General features: G+C 35.5%; 3 protein-coding genes across 4 annotated transcripts; 1 reads left to right on the top strand and 2 right to left on the bottom strand.

Moving 5' to 3' along the window:
- Positions 1-1114: 1114 nt before the first annotated feature.
- LOC115715281 (uncharacterized) lies at positions 1115-11165 on the bottom strand. Its single transcript, XM_030644129.2, has 10 exons — positions 10946-11165; positions 10727-10845; positions 10500-10568; positions 9649-9678; positions 9361-9393; positions 8708-8778; positions 7596-7677; positions 6933-7025; positions 6741-6808; positions 1115-1428 (listed from the first exon to the last, which is right to left on the bottom strand). The coding sequence occupies exons 2-9, from the start codon at positions 10835-10837 to the stop codon at positions 6746-6748; spliced, it is 552 nt and encodes a 183-aa protein (XP_030499989.2). The 5' UTR covers positions 10838-10845; positions 10946-11165; the 3' UTR covers positions 1115-1428; positions 6741-6745.
- Positions 11166-11451: 286 nt separating this feature from the next.
- On the top strand, positions 11452-16448 carry LOC133037294 (uncharacterized). 2 transcript variants are annotated; one of them, XM_061114285.1, is made up of 5 exons: positions 11463-13614; positions 13735-14983; positions 15083-15209; positions 15355-15869; positions 15949-16448. In XM_061114285.1, the coding sequence occupies exons 2-5, from the start codon at positions 14811-14813 to the stop codon at positions 16148-16150; spliced, it is 1017 nt and encodes a 338-aa protein (XP_060970268.1). In that variant the 5' UTR covers positions 11463-13614; positions 13735-14810; the 3' UTR covers positions 16151-16448. The 2 variants fall into 2 exon arrangements, with proteins under 2 accessions (XP_060970267.1, XP_060970268.1); XM_061114284.1 differs by lacking the exons at positions 15083-15209; positions 15355-15869; positions 15949-16448 and having other exon boundaries at positions 11452-13614; positions 13735-14815.
- Positions 16449-16669: 221 nt separating this feature from the next.
- On the bottom strand, positions 16670-18223 carry LOC115723899 (protein FAR1-RELATED SEQUENCE 4-like). The gene is made up of 2 exons (XM_030653362.2): positions 17227-18223; positions 16670-17131 (listed from the first exon to the last, which is right to left on the bottom strand). Exons 1-2 carry the CDS (start codon positions 18157-18159, stop codon positions 16703-16705), a joined length of 1362 nt encoding a protein of 453 aa, XP_030509222.2. The 5' UTR covers positions 18160-18223; the 3' UTR covers positions 16670-16702.
- Between the last annotated feature and the right edge of the window lie 4384 nt (positions 18224-22607).

Genomic DNA, 22607 nt, shown 5'->3' with positions numbered 1-22607 from the left:
TAAGAAGTTGATCTAGAGTTTTCCGACCAATCCAAATAAGATATCATATAATTGTTACATTCTAATTGTTGCATTAACGTTATTTTTTGAAAATTCAATCTTGAAATTAATCAATTCCAATTGCGACCTTAAACTAAATTTGCATTCATCTCGTATCATAAATTTGACCACATGATTTTGATATTTTGGTTGCAATTTAGTTGTCGTACAATTGCCTTTTATTTTTATTGATGCTCGGAGAACTGATGTAGCAATACTTATGCATTAATTAGCCTACACTGTCTTAGTATTATTTAAGGGTATTTCATATAGACAACCCAACGCAGAGCTCTCATAAAAGTAATTCTAATATAGTTAGTTTGTTCATATCTAAACAAAGGCTGAGTGGTGTTGATTTGCAATGTTCTCTTCACAAAATAACCTCAAACTACAAATCTTTGTTAGTTAGTTAAAATTGTCCTTAACAATACCTCAACACATATTTCATACATAATTGCCAGTATGTTGTTTATGCATTGTCAAATAGTTGTCTTACTAATATCTTATAATGAAAAAAATCAAGAATTATAATTGAAAATGTAGGAGTCATATGCAAGAAACTATATTGTAGTAAGTTTGTTTATAATAACAAGGGGAGGTTATTCATTTTTTTAAGTTGTATAATAGTCGTCTTACAACAAATATATTATATAAAATATTAGCTATCGTGCTTGTATTATCAATGCCATGTTGCATTTCAGTTTCTTTATAAATTTCTAATTATAATCAAAATTTCAAGAAAATGAACTAATTTCATTTCTAATATAGTTCAACGCACAATTTGATCAAATAATGAAAACAATTTGGTTAATGGACATTTTAGTAAACACTACAATAATATTCCAAAGTAATGCAATGAAAATCTCAAGATAATAAATTACAATAACAATTTTTAGATATAATATTATTTAATACGATTAAAATATCATATTTGATATATTATTTCTAATATAGTTCAACGCACAATTTGATCAAATAATGAAAACAATTTGGTTAATGGACATTTTAGTAAACACTACAATAATATTCCAAAGTAATGCAATGAAAATCTCAAGATAATAAATTACAATAACAATTTTTAGATATAATATTATTTAATACGATTAAAATATCATATTTGATATATTAATTTTTTCAATTGCTTCCATGTTGTGTTAACAATTTTTATAGTTGTTAACAAATATTGAAGTATTTAAAGCAATGATTTCTTACAAAAATAACCTCAAACTACAATTCGTTGTTTATCAGTTCATAATAGTTGTTTAAATATTTTCTTAACAATATCTAATTACATGATTCATACATGAAGGTTCTCAATGATATTGTAAGTGTAAGTACATGGGACCTTCAATTTGAAGTGATCGGTTCAAAGTACTTGTATTCCCATTTCTGAAAAAAAAAAAAAAAAAAAAAAGTCAAAATGACTGATGATTCAACACATTGTAACACAACTACAATACAACTATTAAAAATCTATTAAAAACAACCACCATACCAAACATACAAAATGCTAAATAATCATAAAAAAGAAACGAATAACATAAAAAATCAATACACCTTTATACCCGTTGGTTTCTCTTAAACCAAGTGATAAGAAAGCTGAGTTGGGCTTTGGGCCTAGTTTGTTTTTTTCTAATGGCAAAAGGGCTGGGCCAGTTTCTAAGCTGAGTGATACATCTGGGCCTTTTCCTTCTGGGCCGTTGAATAGGGCGCTGTTATGGGTGCACAGTCGGCTGGGGCCCCACCCCCTAATTCTCTAAATGTGTGTGAGCCGTGTGTGGCTATTGGGCCGAATGTGTTAAGGGCTAAGGAGCCCATGGATTTTTCTAATGGTGGGCCGGTGCTGGGAGAATTTCTAAATGCTCATAATGGGCCAATGGGGAACCCGACCATGACTCTTTTACCCAATTCAAGTGGGCCGGTGCACATGGATAAGGTTATGGGAGATCAAAGTGGGCCGAACTCTTCCAATCTTTTGGTTGAATATGTGAAGCAACCTCCCATTAATGAAGAACAAGCTTTATCTCAATTCTTCAAAGCTCAAGAGGATTTAATGAAAGATCTGAAGCATTTTGGCAAGTTGGATTTATATGAGATTCGCAAGATAGGTGGAGATATAGGTGTCCCGGCCTCCTCTGAAGTTAATGAGAGGACAACACCTTTCAAGAAAAGGAAATTTGAATCATCTGCTTCTCTCTGCTCAAGGCCTCACAAAATTCATCGCAAGTACCCGGGTGTCGTCCGAGATTTTCCATGGGACACAAAGCAAAAAGAGAATGTCTCTGACCAAGCATTTGAAGAGCCTTCAGAAGATAGTTCCAACTCCCCGAGCCACTCTAGTATCATGAAGAATCCTCTGATTGGCTCTTTTGTGATTGATGACACTGTGTCGAGTGGGTCTGCTTACTCTCACACCCCTGTGGAGGAGAATGTGGAATCTCCTCCACAGGAGCCATGAGAGGCATTGCTTGGAACTGTAGAGGGTTAGGGCGGACCTTTCTGAGTTCGGGAATTGAAGTCCTCATCCAGATCTCGATCTCCACGATTTTCTCTTTTTGGCCAAGGCTCAAAGTGGATGCCAATCCTCTGGTACGTATTCTTAAGTCCGCTTCATTTCTTATAATATTTGTGTTCTGCTAAGGGTAGTGCGGGTGGTATTATCTTTGCTTGGAAAGTTGGGTTTATTTTTGAATGTATTTCGTGCACTTGTAATCATATCTCGGGGATTGTGTATTCGGATCCCCTACTCATCCTTGGCTCCTTTCGTGTGTTTATGGTCCCCCTGTTGCATGCTAAGAAAAAATTAAGTGCGAGTTCTTAAACACAGGAGATAGATTCGGGGGCCACGGCTTATTTTGGGAGATACAAATTTTGTTCTTAATGCCTACGAAAGGGAAGGTTCTTACGTAGTGATCCTTTCATTCCGATCATATCCAATCTTATGAATGCTCGAGGCCTCGTAAATATGCAGGTCCAAGGGGACAACTTGACACAGGACAATCATCGATCGGACGGCATCATGTGAAATGTTGCTTTAGACAAGGGATTAGTGAATGGAGCTTGGCTCGATTTATTTCCCGGGGCTATCTTATGTTCGTCCCGGACTAGCAACTACGATCGTAGACCACTTATGCCTTCGACGAATGGTACGGCGACCAAGTTTAAAAGGTGCTTTAGGTTTGAAGAAAGTTGGACTCGGGACTGCGAAGTAATGCAGTAGTGGATAGTGCCTGGAACTCTATCAATCATGCCTGGGCTCCGGCGAGAATTTTCAAAAAAGTTGGTGCTACACGGGTGGCGCTTCTGAACTGGAATCGAACCCAATTTGGTAAACTTGATGTGACCATTAAGGAACTCGAAGATAAGCTCTACTCTCTTCAGAGTCTTCCGGCGGGATCTAGAAATTGGAAGCGGGAATGTGAAGTTCGCGGGAACTCGACGAATCGAGGAAAGGAAAGCGATCTATTGGAAGCAAAGGGCCGAGGATCTCGTGGCTCGAAGATGGGGATAAGTGCTCAAAGTTCTTTTTCCTTTCGGTACTTATTAAAGGCGGCGAAATCTATTGAGAGTATTTTAAATAGAGATAACGTGGATTTCTGGACGCGAGGCCATTGGGAGGGAGTTTGCGAGTTTTTCAAGGTATTTTTACGAGAGGGGCTACTAGCCGGGAGTACAAGCTGCGCTCGTCGATCCGGGAGAGTCTCTCTGTGAGAGTTGGACCAAGCTTGTCGGCTCCCCCGGCTTAGCGACGAGATTAAGAGAACTCTTTTTGCAATGAACGATCATAAAGCCGGGTCACGACGGGATGTCAGTTTTATTTTACAAGCACTACTGGGAGTCTGTTGGATCTGATTTCTGTGATGCGGTACTTGACTTCTTTGAGAACGGTAATATGCATAGAGGAATCGATATGCCACCAATATTGTCCTCATCCCGAAGGGTCCGGAGAACCACTAAACGTACCCAACCAATTCAGGCCCATTTCTCTGTGTAATGTGGTGTACAAAGTCATAGCGAAGATTTTGGCGAACAGAATTAGACCCATTCTCCCTTCCATAATTTGCCCAACCCAAGCTGCCTTTGTTCCGGGAAGAAATATCCATGATAACAATGTCATCGTTCAGGAGATAATTCACTCATTTAATAGGAAGAGAGGTAAGGAGGGTTTCTTTGCCATTAAAATTGATTTGGTTAAAGCGTATGATAGGTTGAGCTGGAAATTCATTGACCACGTTCTAGAGTGTTATGATATCCTACGAAATTCGCCATTGGATTTCTCGGTGCATTTTACAACGACCACTTAATGTATGCCTTAATGGAGGGCAAGTAGGTAGAGTTAACCACACTTGTGGTCTCATGAGGAGACCGCTCTCCCTTATCTTTTTATGCAGGCGAATTTGAAATTCTCTCGAGACTTATCCACGACGCCCTTGATCGGGGTTCCGTTAAAGGTATTACTCTTAGTAGGGGCGGCCTGTTTTATCCCATATTTTCTTTGCGGATGACACGATCTTGGTAGGTCGAGCCAACTTATACGAGGCTAATGGCTTGGAGTTGCACTAGATAATTTACGCTCTTGAGTACGACGACGGAGTGAATAAGCTTAAAACGACAATTTTCTTCGATAACAATACCTCGGAGAACATGCGTAGAGATATCGAGGAAGCCTTAGGAATTGATTATCACTGAGGGGTGTGTAAAATATAATATACGGGTCTTCCCTTATTCGGATCTAGACGGAAAGATGCGACTTCAACTTTATCCTTGACAATCTAACGTCGAAACTTCGGGGTTGGAAGGCAAAGACCTTGTCGAAGGCGGGTCGTGCAACGCTTATAAAATCTGTGGGATTGTCTTTGCCTATGTATGCAATGCAAACAACCAAGCTCTCCTCTCGGATGGTTAATCGGATTGATAGTTTGGTTAGAGATTTCTGGTGGGGGTTCGAGAAAGGAAACCATGGACTCCACCTAAAGGCTTGGGATAAGCTCTGTCTCCACTAAATCTTTAGGTGGATTGGGGTTCGGAAAACAAAAGAAATGAACCGAACTTTTTTGGCCAAATGGGGTTGGAGTATCTTAAATGGGAGCCAATCTTTGTGCTCAAGTTACGATGGCAAAGTACCTCACGGGAAAAATTTTCTCTCTTGCAGTGCAAAAACTCGACTCTTGGTTTTGGAAAAGTGTTGTCGAGGCCACCTCTGATACGAAAAAGGGCACAACGAGTTGGTTGCCAATGGCGAATCGACGAACATACGGTTGGATCCTTGGATTCCACATTTGAAGGACTTCGTAGAAACGAATAAGGGATGGGCCTTTTAACCCCGATTAAAGTGGCGGAGCTTATTCTTGACAATGGTCAATGGGACATACAAAAGTTGAGGTGCCTTTTTGATCATGAAGCATTGCGGCAATCTTGAAAGGGGCCACCCCTACAGTGCAGGCCACGATAGATGGGTGTGGGACTGGAAAGTAGTGGACGGTTCACGAGTAAATCGGCGTATCTATCCCCGAGCCTTAGAAGAACTCCACCTTTGTGTCGTCGCCCCGAAGCTTTGGAACAATCGTAAGGAATAGCAAAATCTGGAGCGACACAAGATTATGTGGTGGAGTATTTTGTCAAACGCTCTCGGTGAGAGGCGCGATCGCTCATGATTCCAAATTGCGGACACAAGCGCACTTTGTGGAAGTGGTGAGGAGGAATCGGTTGAACATCTATTCTTTCTGTGACGTGGCTCGGCAACATGGCGTTCTTCTCCTTGGGGTATCTGTCCGTGCGTGACACGGGTATTCGCGCCTGGGATTGGGTCAAGTTTATCTGGGATCTTAAATACAAAGGAGCTAACGTTGATGATATTTTCTTGTATGCTTCTATTATTGTGGATACTTTATGGAGGGTGCGTAATGACAAGATCCATAATAACTGCCCTGTTGATTTTAACAAATGCTTTGATATTATTTGTACTTCCTATGCAGATATGTATGATTCTTTGCTATCTAGCCCCACTCCTGTGTTACCAATTGCACAGTCCCCTCCTCCTGCGGGTAAGGATTAAGCTCAATTGTGATGTGAAAGTGGGCCTGGAAAGTATGTGTATTGCTGTAGTGGCTAGAGATCATTTTGGCAGAGTGCTTAGAGTTCACACAGCTCGGGAGGAGTTCTCGGATGCTCTGTGCGGTGAAGCTGCGGCTTGCTGTTTGGCGGTGTCAATCGCTTTGGATTCCGGCTATAAGTTTGTTATTGTGGAGAATGATTCGAGGGTAGTCATCGATGCCATCAATGGGAAGGGTTCGCATTGGGCTTTAGTGAACTATATCTCATTTTGTACTAAATCTTCTCCTTCTTTTAATAGTTGTATTTTCTCTTTTGTTAGTAGAACATGTAACTTTGCCGCTCATAATGTGGCTAGATGGGCCTTCGCCCACCAGATGTATGGGTCTCTACCGGTCTCTTCTATTCCGGATACTCTATTTTGTAACGACCGTGAGGTCTAACTGAATTTTATCCTATAACATAAACGCTTTTCATCAATACACAGACTCATTACAAAATAAAAAGAATAAAATAAAATGATGAAAAGTTAAGGACCCCAATCGATATCAATCAGCAAGCTTTGCAAAATGTAATTGTAAAAATAAACATGAAACTGTCAATCATAACACAATTTGTACACAATTTAGTTTTCAAATATATTAACTTACAATAATTATGGGTTGGTGGTTATGTCATTGCTTCCTGGTAGCCCATAATTTAAACTCCCTCTTCTCAACTGCAGAATTTGCACATTATTTGAAATTGAAACAATGTCTCTTAATATTTTTATTAGCCTGCATGTTTCAACTTTCAAAATTTGAGGCAAGTAAAACAGGAATACAAAAAGAATTAAATCATACCTTCTGAACAGCATCAGCCATGACTGAGACATCCGCCTCTTTTTCCTTTAAACCTTCAATTTGAGCTCGAATGAGGCAATTTTGTTCTTCCGCCTATAGTAAAAATGGTGTAAGGAATATTCAGTTACTTCAACAACTCTCTAAGCAAGCTATAACAATCCAAGAGTCCACTTAGGAGTTGGTACACACAGACGCAGCTACATGAATGCATGTCGTGAGAACTGAAATATGTGTTTATTAGCACTGATGTCCCACAAATTAAGTATCGAAAAAGATAGACTCTGCTGACCATCTTTTATGTTTTCATACATCATAATGAAACCCTTTAACTCTCAAATGGAGTACCATCATTTGCATAGTTCAAACTCTTGCCTCACCAAGTACACAACAAAATATCAAAATCAAAGGCATAGTATAGTGACCATATATTTTACCTATCTTCTCAACAAGTCAGACCCTCAAAATCTGAATGCTAGTGTGCCATGAAATTCTAATGTCTGAGATAATTGAGCAGACACATTTAACAATCAAAGGAAAATAAAATTCCTGATGTGCTTGCACTCTAAGTAATATCATAAAATAGGATGATGCGATCTCCAAAAAATCTTACTTTTTCTTTGTTATTTTATATTTTGAGTAAAACAACATAAATTTAAATATAACCTTTTGTAGCATGTTCTCCAAGTGCTGGATTTCGTTCTTTTTCAATGTCAATACATTCTGAGCAACATCGAATACATTAGTCCTGCACTCAAGACAGTTTTAATTTAAGTGAAAAGACCACAATACCACAAATCCTAACTTTGAGCAACACACATATCGTAGTAAAATGAAACAATGTATAGTCTTTGGACAAAAGTCATTAATAAGGGGAAGCAAGAATAGAAAAGAACCCTTGGCAGTAGAAAAATGATAGAGAATATGTTGTGATTAATTCTCCAAATCCTAACTTTCCTTTTAAAGACTGCAAGAACCATCTTAACAGTTCTTGCAGTCTTGCTTACTATTATTAGGAAAGTTCTTGCAGTCTTGCTTAGTTAGTTATAAATAGGCTTTTTTTTTATGAAAGTTATAAATAGGCTTAGTCCTTATGTGCTTTAGTATGTTTTTGTAAGTGAGTATACACGAGAAGAAGCTGTGTTTGTGAGTTTGAAAGGTTTCAAGACTGTATTGAAAGCTCAGGTGTATTGGGGTACTTGATGAGAGTTTGTACTGTGACTGTGAGTGAGTGTTGCAGAGCTATACTCAAATGTTGAGGGTGTAATCTCAGACTGAACATAGTGGACTTTTATGATGATGGTGCTCAAAACAAAATCTGAATGTAGGCTTTATGGCCGAACCAGTATAAATCTTTGGTGTTCATTGTATTGTTTCATTTTCTTTGTGGTATTTATTGTTCATGCTATTCCTAGTTTACTACTTTGATTATATCTAGTTTCTGGTTCTTGGCTGCAGATTTTAGAGTCTAGGGGAAATAATTTACAACAGAATTGTTATTTTCATGCACTTCTTGTCTCTTGATCTGCACTATCTAAACAATAGGCCACTGAAAAGCCATAACTGACATTGGTCAGTTTGAATTGATTACTTTGTCTGTAATTTTCGTAGGGTCGAAGAGGTTTATTATTCAAAACATTGCCACTAACCGAGAAACAATAAGAATGAAAAGGAAATGACCTAAAATTTCCGTGCTTTCTTTTTCTTTTTTTCTTTCTTGCAACTTATTTATTTGATCCATTTTATGTTGCGTGAGCAATCAGAAAACAAAAACTTACTTATCTCGATGCAAAGGGTTGAGAGCTTGTTCTTCCAAAAATTGCTCCACCGTATCAAGGGTAGTTCCCACCTGCATTTGGAAAGTCCATATGATAAATAAGACAGTGGCAATAAATAAAAACCATGAGAGGGTAACCGAAGGATTACAATTGAAGATAGAATGATGCTTTGGTGTCAAATTAAAACATTAATATATGAGGAAGTTTGATACTAGTTCAATGTTATATTTCATTCCTTTTAAACCAATCACTTCAACTTGAATTGTAAATTTATGTGGCAAATGTCTAAATAGCTCTAGCTAACCAATAATACAGTAGTCAAACAGTAGCAAAACAAACCCAGCAACAAGAATACCATTAGAACAGTAGCAAATTAATAGAAAAACAGTAGGAATTGTATATAGAATATATATGAGAAAACCAATTACAAACTATGGGAAGGCTCTTTTGATGCAAAGAGATTTACTCAATGAATTGCATACCTTCTCTATTCTCTTACTCACCTATATATAGTAATTTCTCCCTCAAAATTACCCATCCAAACAAAAACTCACATATCTTTGATTTACAATATGCTAGCACATCCTATTTATCCTAGGGCCTAACATCATCACACTAAAGCAGCATTATTAATAAAATTTGGGGAAGGATACCTGACTTTCAAGACACAGTGATTCAAATTCCTCCTGTAAAATTCAGAAGAAACAAATGAGATACAGCAAATTAGATTTTCTGATTTTTCTTATAATAAATGATAGTATTATATAATAATGCATTAAAAAAATGCTTTCTCAAACAGCCAAATTAATCTTGTGAGTTGTGCCAACAAATTTTGCAATTCTTTGAGCAGCATAATTCCAAAAAAAAAAAAACAAAATTATGCAACCTTTATTGAGAATAAAAACATGTACTGAAATACGAATTGGCACCAGAAAAGCTACCTGTATATTTCCATGCAAAGAAGCCACGACCTGAAAATTTTGAAACCAATAGCATAGAGCAAAAGCTAAAGCAATTAACTCAAACATAACAAAGATAATAAAACTTTGCAGTAAAATAAACTATGGAAAGGAATCTATAATTTAAATATGATGTCTGATCTCTGATGCATGAGGACACCATGTGATCATACATATATTATAAACAATCTAACTAGTAAGCAACTATCCATACTAGATTTCTAGAAACAAAAACTTTGCATGACAAAAGAATGGTTTTATTTTATTACTAAATCTCTGTCTTCAGTAATGTTCATATACAACCACATTCTTACCAATCAAAGCCCATCACAACACCAACACCAAAGCTCAACTTCAACAGTGATCAACTCTAAAGACCAAAATCCAACATTAACTTTATCCTACACCAGTCTTATGTTTCTTTCTCGTACAAAGAGTTGACAGACTTTGTTCAATAGAAATTAGAGCAATGCAAATGATAAAATCAACAAAACTCCAGAACCACCAAAACCCCCTCTGCCCAGCTGAGTAGTGAGTACTTCAAAACTTCTTCTTCTTCTTTTTTTTTTTTTTTTTTTTTTTTGCAAGGTGAATTCAAAACTTCTTCCTTAGAATCACCTAGCAGTAGTATAAATGATCCAAGATCCTTGATTTTGGTTTTCTGAATTGCCATTGTGCCTTTTACTCCCATAAAATTTTGGTTTTCTGAATTGCCATTGCCATTTTGGGTGAATTGGGTAGGGTTTTAGTAAATTCTAGACTCTAGACATGAGACAAAATAAAATCTTCCCATGAGAATATCTAATACATAACAATAAATTTTAGGAGGTTACCTGAATAAAGAGACGATGAAGATAATCTTGCTCAGAAGCAGCAAAATTAGGAAATGCCTTGCTTATATCCTTTAAGTTCATATATAGAAATAACAATTCAAACAAAATCAAATTCTATTCCAAAAAATTTCTTTGCAAAATAATCTTAGTTCAAAATTACACAAACCCAGGTCACCAAAGTCCAAGTAAAACCAAAACAGGTTACCATTTTCCTTCAAAAAAAATACCTGCTTAGAACAGGCAGTGAGCAAGGAAACTACAGCGAGCTTGAAAGATTTCTTCAAGTCCGACTGTCTCGACCCAATTGGAGAAGAACCCACTTCGTCCCTGTATTCCATTTTACAGACTGTAAGGAAAAGAAACAACCATTTTAGCAACCGGTATTGAAGTTTGGATATAATTTAGGCGGTTAATATCGAAGAATAGGCACAATAGAGATGTATTACCCAGAATGCTTAAGATAAATTTCTGTGAAGAGAGACGAAACAGAGAGTAGAGAGATTTTTAGGGAATTTTCCCTCTCCCTCCTTTTTTTTTTTTTTTGATGAAGAAAAATAAATTTTGAATGAGTACAATTTTTTTTTCAAATATGTTAATAATTTTTTTTTTTTTATCTTAACAATCTTAAAATTATATTTGGAAGTTAGATTTTGGTAAAAAAAAAAAAAAATCTTATATTTGGTATGAAAAGAAAATTTGTATAAAAAAAATATTTAATTCAATAAAATTTTCGTATATATATTTTTTTTCCTACATTATTCACAGGTTCACACTTTTCCTTTTCTCACTAAAATTTAATATCCCAATATAGCCTAAAGGGAATTTTTTTTTAGAGAAAGAGCCTAAAAAATTTTGTTTGCAGCCCATAAAAGTATAAGTACACTTAATATTAAAAAAAGAAATTTTTACATGAAAAATCTTTTTTACACTCTTTATTACATAATTACCCTCACACGCCTATTACTACATTTATACTTATAAACTTATTTTTATTACACATTTACCACTTACTCATCATACCATGCATACACGTGTTCTCTCCCCATGCATCATCAATCAAATCATACTCTCTTCCCTCTCTTTTTTCATTTTGTTTTCATTTCATTTTCTATTCTTCATTTCTGTTCTCTAAGTTCATTTTGAATTCAAGTAACCTCCATTAACCACCCATAATTTATCACGTTTTTCCCTCTTATTTTTGGTTCATCCACGAATTTTCAACTTCCTCTTAGCCCACGATTTAGCAACTGTTTTTCCCTCTCTGTTTTATTTTTTTTCAATCTTATTTATACCATGGCAATCACTCGGTCATCTTCATCCCCTTCTCCAGTTCTCAAAAAGAAATCAAAAATGGGCAAGAAATCTTTGGCCAACAAATCCAAGGGTAAACGCCCAATCAATGATGATTTTGATTCTGATTTTGAAGCTCCCATGCCGAAGCGTGTGAAACCCACTTCTTCGAAGAAATCGAAGCTGAACTTGGAGGAGCCCTCGCTTCCAGAAATTTCTGGGAAAAAATTTCAAAAATATATTACACATACTGAAGATCGGACTGAGGTTGGTTTTTAGTTTTATTTTCGTTTCCCCCTTTCTTCCATTTCTGCTTTACCCAGATTTTTGGCGTTTTCATGTTCATTTTGCTTTGTGTGATTTTAGGGTTTCATTTGCGCATTTTGTTTCATGTTTTTAAATTTTTAAGTTATTTATTGTTGCGTTTGATCTTTCCATTTGATTCTGGTCTGGGTGTTGTTCTTTAATTTTGTTTTGTTTTCTTTATTATCAGTGTTTTTTTTGTGCTTACAGGTTATGTGTTTTGTTTTCGTTTTTGGTGTTTTCAATCATTCTTCGTTAGTTTCTTTTCAGTTTTTTAATAGTTTGTTACTGGTATGTTTTGATGTGTTTTCGATTTTCATTAGGTTTAGTTGTTTGCTGTTATATTTTAGATTTCAAAACGATTTTCAAATCTTTGCTCTATATTTTTCTATAGTTGTATATGTTTTTTAGTTTGTTTGTTGTTTTAATATAGTTTTGTTGTTCTTTTTATACTGCATTTTTCGATTTCTTTTAGGGTTAGTTGTTTACTGTTTTTTTTATGTTTCCAAACGATTTAAGGTCTTTGCTGTTATTTTCTGTGTAGTTGTTTGCCATTGATAGTTTGTTTTTAGTTTTTTTGTAGTTGTTTTTCAGTTTTCATACTGTTTAACTCAGGATTTATAATATATATTGGCCCTTTTTTGTTATGTTGCAGGTTTGGGACTGTAAATTTAGTCCTTCTGATTTTTACAGATCTAAGTGTGTGTGCACCAGTGTGTATTCTGTGATAAATAATATTAAAAACACTTTATCTGTTAATTTGCTTTCTTTGTTTCGTCAAACTCAATTTGGGCATTTTCTGGATATGCCTGAGTTTGTTTTTCACCCACAAGTCGTTCATAGTTTATTACTAAGGGAAGTTTTACAGCCTAATCCTAAGGAGTTTTGGGTTAAGGTTGCTGGCCGTTGCATACGGTTTAGTGCCGAAGAATTTTACCTTAATTCTGGTTTAGATTGTTTCGGTGATTGCAACAAGTTGTTGTTTTCACAGGAAACAAATCAATTGGTAGAAACATGTTTCCGTGGTGTAAAAACTATTGACAACAAAGCCATCGAGGATGCTTTTTTGGGTAGTCGGTGGGGTTTGGATGAGTCTATTGGTTTGAAAATGGCTGTTTTGTATTTCATTCAGTGTTTTCTTCTTAGCAATACTCCTGACAAAGAAGTGTCTAGGTTTGTTCTAGATGTGGTTGATAGCGGTCGGTGGGATGAGTATTGTTGGGGTAGGGAATCATTTGAATTGACAATTGACTCATTCAAAGGTAGGATTGAGCATGGGATCATTATGAAAAATAGAAAGGCAGAGAAGGGAGGCCAATATGATGGTTGGTATAGGGCATTGGGATGTCCTTGGGTTTTTACTGTTTGGTTTTATGAATGTTGTCCTGCAATGGTGAACTCTTTCTGTAAGAGAGTTTCATCTTCTATTCCCAGGATTCTGAACTGGAGCAACACCATCGTCACCAAAAATCCAACCCTTCGAGACTTGAAGGGCAAGATTTTTGATTTACCTTTGGAGAAGGTACTTTACGGTTCTTTCTTGTTTTTTTCACCGTTCTTTTCGGTTTTATATATGTTGTTGTTTTTTGGTTTTTCCAATTGTTTTAATTTTTTCATATTATGTTTGATTATCTTTGTTCAGTTGAAGATAAAAAACATGCGTCCTACTGATGAAGAGAGGCAGCAGCTTCAACTTGACGGTCTATTTCTCGATGAATCTATTGATGAACGTGGTGTAGCGAAGCAACCCTTCGAGGGTGGCTCATCTTCAAAGAAGTCTGATTCAGCAGATATTGATTGGATGAAATCTAAGCTGGAGATGCTCAGTTCGAATCAATCATCATTGGCCGAGGACTTCATTTCGTTGAGGTGTTTTGTTGATTTTAATTTCAAATCCGTAATGACTGTAATTAAGGATATCCAAGAGAAGGTTAATGCCATTCATCGTCGTCCTTCTGACGAGGTATTTATTCTTATTTTATTGTTTAGGTTTTTTTATATTTTTTTTTGTATAGTTTCTTTACTGTTTTATTTAAGTTTCATTTATGTTGGTTGTTACAGGGAAAGTCATCGGATGAATTAGTAACTCAAGATTCTGATGATGATGATGATGATGATGATGATGATGATGATGCCGAGGATGATGACAAGCAATTGCCTGATCCAGAGAATATTGATTCCGACTCCGACGATGGTGGTGAGTTGGTTAAAGTTGGTGGGGATGCTGATGATGCTGACAAGGCTGTTACTGCTGTCCCTTATGCTGATGTGAATCCTTCTGAGGATGTTGGAGGGAGTGATAAAAATGTTAAGGATGTTGAGAAGCCGAAGGGCGATGAGTCTCGATTGAAGGGGGACGATTTCTTTGATGGGTTGAGCCAGCTTGTAATAGATGATGATCAAGTTGTGTTGGCTGGCTTGGAGGCTGTTGCTAAAATCAATGTAAGTTTACTTTTAATTGTTTTCAAAAAAACTAGGTTTCTTTTTGGTTGCTCATTAGTTTCTAATATGTTTTGCAACTGTTTTAATGCATTCTTTATTTTTTAGGTCCCCCCACCCAATCCAGATGTTGTTGGTGAAAAGTCAGATGCCCTTCATACTGATGAAGAAACTGAGGATACTGTCTCTGATACACCTCTGTTGGATAAGAGGAAGCGTGCTCCGGCCTTGAAATCTCCATTTGTTGATTTCGGGTCTGCTGATGTCGGGAGCACTCCAATGGAGCTTATGTCCTCAGGTTCTCAGTCTGCTGGCGATGATAGGGATTTCAAAATGGTGACTTATGTGAAGGGCCTTTATGCTCTTAATGATGCTTTTGCTGATCCCGTATCTACCGAGATTGAGGCAAAATTTGACTCTTGGATTGGTGAAGGATTGCTTAAACATCCCAGGTGACTGTTTTTTATTAAATCTGTTTTTGTATTATTTTTTTTTCCAGCTTTTATTCTTTGTTTTAATGCTGTTTTTTTGCTGTTTTTTTGTTGTTGTAGGCATTATAATTGTTATGAAGACGGCGCAAAGAAATTTACCCCGGGTTTTAGGCTAGGTGTTGATTATGTTGAGGATAAAACTTGGTTTTACCATTTGGCCACATGCGACATGTTTATGAACGACTCGGTAAAGTTTCCAATTTATATTGTACTTATGGTAGTTTGTTTTTAGTTTCTTTATAAATGTTTTTTAGTTTTGATACTACATTTCAGTTTTTTTAAAGTTGTTAAACCTTTTCATTTGTGTTTCTGTGTTGTTTTTTTTTTCTCAGCATATGAACACCATATTCTATTACCTTCGGAAAAAAGGTAAGTATTCTTCCGCTGTGACGTTGAATTTCGCAACCACTGATTGTCTTTTTGATGATTCCATCCAAGCATTGTACCACAAATTTAACAAGGCCAAGTCAATGAAGACTAAGATGTCACACATTCACGTTGCCCACCCAATTGCGCATTACATCCGAGGTATGCGCATTCCTTGTTCCAAGCCTTGGTATGAAGCCGATCACGTGCTTTTCATCATCAATTTAAGAAGGGAAAGTCATTGGGTTTTTGGGCGTCTTGACGTGCACGAAAGGATGTTATTTCTGTACAATTCTTTGAGAACCGCGAAGATGAATGCCGCAGCTAGGAATGCGATGAAGGCTTATTCCGTGTTGCTGCCTTTGTTTTTCGATTTACTTGGGTTCTGGAAGAATAGAGCACAAGTTCCTGCCTCAGTTTCTGACCCTACAGCTCCATTCAGAATCGTGGAGCTTAGTGGTATTGCGTCTCAGCAGAAGAAGTGAGTGTTTCTTTTAAGTTTCTTTTATGTTGTTTTTTAGTTTCTAATCTGTTTATTTTTTCTATATGTTTTTTAACAGTGATTGTGGAGCATATGTTGCTGCCTTTGCTGAATTCTTTATACACGGAAAGGATGTCCCTGCAGACTTTGACATCGAAGTTTATCGAACCCGACTTGCTTCACTTTTCTACTCGTACGGACAAAGGAAAATTGACGAAAGTATTGACAGCGAGGATGAGAAGCAATCCAAGTCTTCTAAGGCATCTAAATTGAAGAAATAGGAACTTTTAATTTGGTGGCTCTATTATGTTATTTGTTGAATCTATTTACTTGACAAGTTTTAGTGTTGTTGTGTGTTTAAAACTATGTAGCTGGTTTAAAACTTTTAGGATATTTGACATTCACTCCTTATAATATCTTTATTGTATAGGTTTGTATTTCCCAAAGTTGTGTGTTTTTTTAATTGTTCAAGTTCTTATATACGGTCGCACAACTATGGAGAAACTATTAACCAACTAAATACAAACTATGTTTTCATTTTTCTAAAATAGTGCTATGAATGTATATTTATTCTTCGTATTCCATTAACTGTTTTCCCTTATTCAAGTTATGTTTTATCAATTATTGACTGACTGCCTTTAAAACTGTAAAGAATAAGTCATTCCGGTACTTAATATTTTACAAAGGGTCGCAATTGTAACAAAACGATTTTAAAACTATTAAAAAACTGTTTCAAATTTCATAAAAATGAAATCCCATGTATTTAGAGCATCTTAGATCAACCTGTTTGAATTTGCACACAAAATTTAACAATTCAAATATTTCATATGTATCTATTTTATTGCTTGATTGTTGCATGTCTTTCGATTGTGTCCGTGTTGTCCACATTTGCCGCACCTGTTATGTTTTTTTGTATCCCATTCAGATAAAAACCTTCGTTTCCTTGGTCTTCCAGATCTTATTTTTTGGTTTGGTGGCAGAACAATGATATCTTTTATGTTTTGTGGCACATCCCAAGTTGTGTGATTGTGTACCGGATATGTTGAGCCGCTGTATGTTTCAAGCCATGTTCGCGTGGTGTAATAACCCGAACAGTAGTTGTAAACATTCAAGTTCATCTCTTTTATAACAGCAAGCGCATGAGCACACGGTAACTCATCAAGTTGGAATCTGTTGCAACTGCATGTTTTCTCCTTGAGGTTGATGACCCATGATCTGGTTAGTTCAATGACTTCGAACATGGTCTCGTTTATTGGTTTTACCTGCGGATTAAGTGTAAAACTGTTAATATGTATAACAACGAAAAACAAACTATAAAGAAACTAAAATGAAACTAAAATATTTAACATGTCATTACATTTTCTGTCAATGATTCCACAAAGTTGTCGACTAATTTCTTTTCTGCTGTAGGTGTTAAAAATGTTGTTGTTTTCTGTGCTTTTTTCCTGTTTGTGTATGTCCATTGTTGAATCAATGCTCTCAATGACTCCATCAGTGTTGTGATTGGTAGCTCTCTAGCTGCCAAGTTTGCTGCATTTAGAGATTCAGCAATGTTTGAAGTCATAGTTGAATACCTGTTGTTTTTGCAGTGGTATCTTGACCATTTGTGGTATCCAACTTGTTGTAAATATGGTCTTACACGGATGTCCAAGCTGTCCAACTCGCTCATATGGTATTCAAATTTCCTCTCTGTGTATGCTCTGGCTGCAGCGAAGAATGGTTTATCCAGCTTGCTTGCATTCTTCTTGAAGGTTGCTTTTAGGTTGCTTAACAGGTGGTATACACAATAGCAATGTGTGATTTCTGGAAATACTTGACAAGCTGCCTTACTTATGCTCTCATGTCTATCTGAGATCAAGCACTGTTCCTCTCTAATCCCATATGTTTCTCTCACTTTTGTGAAAAACCATTGCCATGAGTTGTTGTTTTCTGAATCCACAACAGAAAAAGCTAGTGGAAAAATGTGCCCATTTGCATCCTGTGTACAAGCAGAGAGCAGTGTACCTCCATATGTTGATTTAAGGAAAGTTCCGTCAACAACTATTATAGGTTTGCATTTCTTCCATCCTTTTATTGATGCATCCAGTGCGACAAACAAGTACTTGAAGCTGTTGTCATTCTCTGTTTCCATGTGCACTATTGTTCCGGGATTAGTTTTTTGCAACATGTGCAAAAAACCGGGCAGCAACCTGTATGATTCGTTGGCTTTTCCTCGTAATTCTTCTTGCGCGTGCTCTTTGCTTCTCCATGCTTTCATGTAGTTCATTCTGACCCCATACTTGTGTTTCATTTCTCCTCTGATGTCTTGTGGCGTTTGAGTTGTTTTTATGTTGGTGAACCGTGGTTTGATGTAGTTTCCAATCAATTTCGTTGTAGCTTGTCTCTTGTCGGCAAGTCTGATGTTTAGATCACAAGTGTGTATCACCTTTCTGTCGTACTTTCGAATGATGAATGACTTTGTTGGACCGTTTCTGGATGCTGTTAGTGCCCACTTGCATTTTGGATCCAAACAACAAATCTTGTATGTTCTTGCACATGATTTTTTAACTCTGAATTGGAAGTTGTTCCTAATTGCATAGAAACCAAGCACACTCTGCAGTGTTTCTTTGTCTTTGTATATTTGTGCTTCTTCTATTTCTCGGATGATGCGGATCCGTGATTAGTAGTTCGTCATAATCTGTGATTTCGGTTCCTTTTTTCGTTGTTTTCCGGCTTGCTCAACCATTTCCTCTGCCACAAGTTTTGCATAGTCCATGAAGTCAAAACTTTCTTCCCCAAATTCCAGTACTCTTGCTTCAATTATATGTTGTTGATTTGTTGAGTCTTCTGTTGTTGCTGCATTGTATTCGATTGGTTGGAAGGCGCTTCTATGTGTAATTAATGAATTGTCATTTCCAAAGAATGTTGCATCGATGGTTGTTGTTGGGTTGTTGATGACATTCACACACATTGGGTATGTTGTGAAGTCGGGGTCTTCCAGTTTGAGTTGTATGTAGAAATGCAGGCTTTGATCATCCTTTATCCTCAATGGTTGGTATCCTTCCTTCACTTGATATTTCAGTTGCAAAACAGTGTTTTCTTGGTTGCATTCCAGGGCATCTTTGAGTTTCTGTTGCAAATCTTCATAGTTACAATTGGCAGAAATGTAGTGTCCACTGGCTTCATAATTTTCATAATTCATTCGATCATCGAATTTTCCATTGTAGAAGACTAGGAATGGAATGTCTTTCCTTTCCTGTGTTTTTGCAATGGTTATTAGTCCGAGGCAACGAATTTTAAAACTGGTTTTATTATGTTATGAAATAGAGTACAAACTTACTTCTATCTCTGTTCCTTTGTTCAAGCATTGTATTTCCTGTCCTGATTCCTGATTTTGCCATTTTTTTGGTTGTTAATAAACTACAAAGAAACGAGAATAAAACTATTAAGAAACTTCATTTAAATTTTGGGAAGCTAACCATTTCTCAAACTGTTCTGTCCTCTATCTTTTCCACAATAAATTCCTGCAAAAAACGTAATGAAACTATTATTAAATGATTATGCAACTGTAAACCAACTGAAAAACCACAATTATATCCCCAAAATTACATAGTTCTTACGCATTGTCATTTTTCATCATGTTTATTCGAATCAGATCGATTTACAACTATTATAAAACTAATTTGCTACCATTAACATAGATCTTACCTTGTATATATGCTAGCTCTTGGTACTTGTCATATAACACTTCTTCATGATTTCTAAACCATTTTCAAACGATAATGCAACTGTAAGCCAACGCAAAAAAAAAATAAACAAAAGTTATTAGTATCCCTTGTTTCCTTAATCAGAATCAGTTCTTGTTTATGGGTTTTACCATATGAATTTCCTGTTGCACACCAGTGAATCAACCAGAATGCAACCAAAAATTGCCGTGTATCATTGTTGAAAAAAAAATTCAGTTCATACCTTTTTTTTTTTTGGATTTGAGGGGGAGCTCCAGATCTGTTCAATACAGATTTACATTGCTTCAATCTGAATTTTCGACGATCGTTTGAGTGATATTGCACTATAAAAAACGAAATCAAATGTTGAAATTCAGTTTCTCCACGGTTGTCCTGCTCTTTTTTTTAAAAAAATTTCTGTTTAGATCGTTGGATTTGTTCGTTTCCTATTGAAATTCGACGGGATTTACAGTTGTTTTACGTTCGATCTGGTTTCATTCTGGTTGCGTGGCCGACTGCATCGATGGAGCTTCATTCATCCTCTCCGTTTGTGACGTGCGGCTGAAGGTAAGGGCAAGTGGTATTTTTGTAATATTTTCATTTTGGGCTGTACAAATGTTCATTGGGCCGGCCCACAGTATTGTTGTAATATTTTTCCATTTTTAGAATATTCCTGTTTTTTTCCCTTAAAAAAATCAACTTAAATTAAATTTTTAAAATTAATTTAAATATTTTTTTTTTAAATTTTCTTTTCACATTATTTTATCTTAATATCAATAATAATTTTATTTTTATTTTTATATTTTTCTAAAAATCATGTATAATTTTTTTTTTAATTTTGCTAATGAATTTTCATATAATTTTTTATTTAAGTTTTTTTGTGTTAATATTTAAAATATATTTTATTTTTATTTCATAGATTTTTTTTGAAGAATATGAAAAGGAAGAGAAATTTTTTTAAATTTTTTTTTTCAAAAAAAAAAAAATAATTTGCGGTCAAACCTCCTTATGTTTTAATTTTTATACCGTTTACCCCCTTTTCTTTTTTTAAATGGCTAAACCCTCTTATCTTAGTAAATGTTAGCAAAGTTAAAGTTTTCATCCTATTTGGTGTTATGTGCAGCTTGGACTTGTCAGATGTATATAAAAGGGATTTAGCTACTAAAAAAAAAGGTTAACGATATAAAAACTAAAACATAAAAGTGTTTAGCCACAAATTACTCAAAAAAAAAAAAACTAATCTAAATTAAATATATATATATTTTATATAAACTAAAAATATTAAAAATTCGCCTAATTATGTTGGGTGTAAATAAAACTCTCATTAATTATATTTTAATAGTTAATTCAATAGAGCTCACTAGTTACTACTACACTTATAATCATAGTCGTAGAAGTTTGTCCATTGCTATACTACTAAGATCTTCTCTAATAGTATTCTTTATTTTTTTAGCTAAATTTTAAGTAAAATAGTTAAAATAAAATTAAAATTAAAGAATCATTTTTATTATTCTTGTTCCAAGCTCTTTAGTTAGTATTTGATTATTTTAATAATATTTTATAATTTGAATTTGTTAAATATAAATTAATTTAATAATAATAAATTAATAGTAATTTTGATTAAAATACTATTAAAAAAATTAGCAAAAAATTCTATTGTTGAGAATTATTTTTTATATGATTAGAGCTTATTTTTTTTAAATTTCACTCTCTATTTTAGAGAACATGCATGGTTAGAGATACTATAATAATATTTACATCAAATAGGAGAAACTTAAGTTATGTATTTTAAGAAAAAAAATATATATATATATTTTAATTAATTAAAATGTATATTTTTATTTAAAGGTGGTACTTATGAACAAAAAAAATTAGCTTAAGTTATTAAGTTATGCTCCTTTTAACTTTTGAACTCCTTTTTTAAATTAAGCGTTTATATATTACAATACATAATCTGAAACTCAAATTAAGACGTTAAACACACGTGCATATGTTAGGACCACTTAAGCTAGCGTTGAGTACTAAGCTTTGAGCTCATACCAATAAAAATAATATTTAGCATTTTAACATTGTAACTAAACTTTTCACTATAAAATTACAATCAGTCTCCAAGGAAAGGACTTGAACTTGAACACCCCTCTCTATGGCACCGTTTCACTCCGAAGCAGCACAATAGTCTCTAATATACCATTCTAGTCGTAAAAAAATAAAGGGAAATTTGAATTTCTATGCTTACATTAAGGAATAATTTTTTCCCTAAACTTAAAATAGGGAATATTAGTAAAATGGGATAACATTTTCTTAATTCCCACAATACCCCCCCATTTGAAACCATCAGCCCTCTCTCTCTTTCGCCTCTCTTTCTTTCTTTCTCTATTTCTCTCGGTGCCGCACCCACACACCCACGGCAGACCACCCACGGCAGACCACCCACGCCGTCGACGCTCAAACCATTTCACCGCCCCCACCCCCAAATGCACCACCACGGCTCACCTCCACCACCCACCCACTGTACCGCCCCCTCTCACTCTCTTCGTCTCTCTCTTGAACCGAACAGAAAAAAAAAAAAACATATGGTCCGATGGTCGGACCACATGGTCCGATGGGGTTCGACCAATCGGACCCATCAGACCATGTGGTCCGACCATCAGACCATATTTTTTTTTTTTTAAGGAAAACGAAGAGAGAGATGGACATGGTCCGATGGTCGGACCACATGGTCCGATGGGTCCGATTGGTCGGACCCCATCGGACCATGTGGTCCAACCATCGAACCATATGTTTTTTTTTTTTTCGGTCCGAGAGAGAGAGACAAAGTAGATAGAGGGGGGTATTTTTGGAGTTTTGAAAAAAGAGTCATATTTTTCATAGTGTAAAATGTATTGGTTCAAAAAGGAAATTTTGAAAATTTTTAAGTATAGAAAATCAAATTTCCCAAAAATAAATATGACCCATTAATAGAATGTGACAAAATTCATGAGATCACATAGTTTATTATGTCTGACTATATTATATAGAAAGCTACACAAACATG

Source organism: Cannabis sativa, chromosome 4 (genome assembly GCF_029168945.1).
Source record: "Cannabis sativa cultivar Pink pepper isolate KNU-18-1 chromosome 4, ASM2916894v1, whole genome shotgun sequence".
NCBI lineage: Eukaryota > Viridiplantae > Streptophyta > Magnoliopsida > Rosales > Cannabaceae > Cannabis > Cannabis sativa.
The sequence above is the reverse complement of the archived record's forward strand: the minus strand, read 5'-3'. Positions and strand labels throughout refer to the sequence as shown.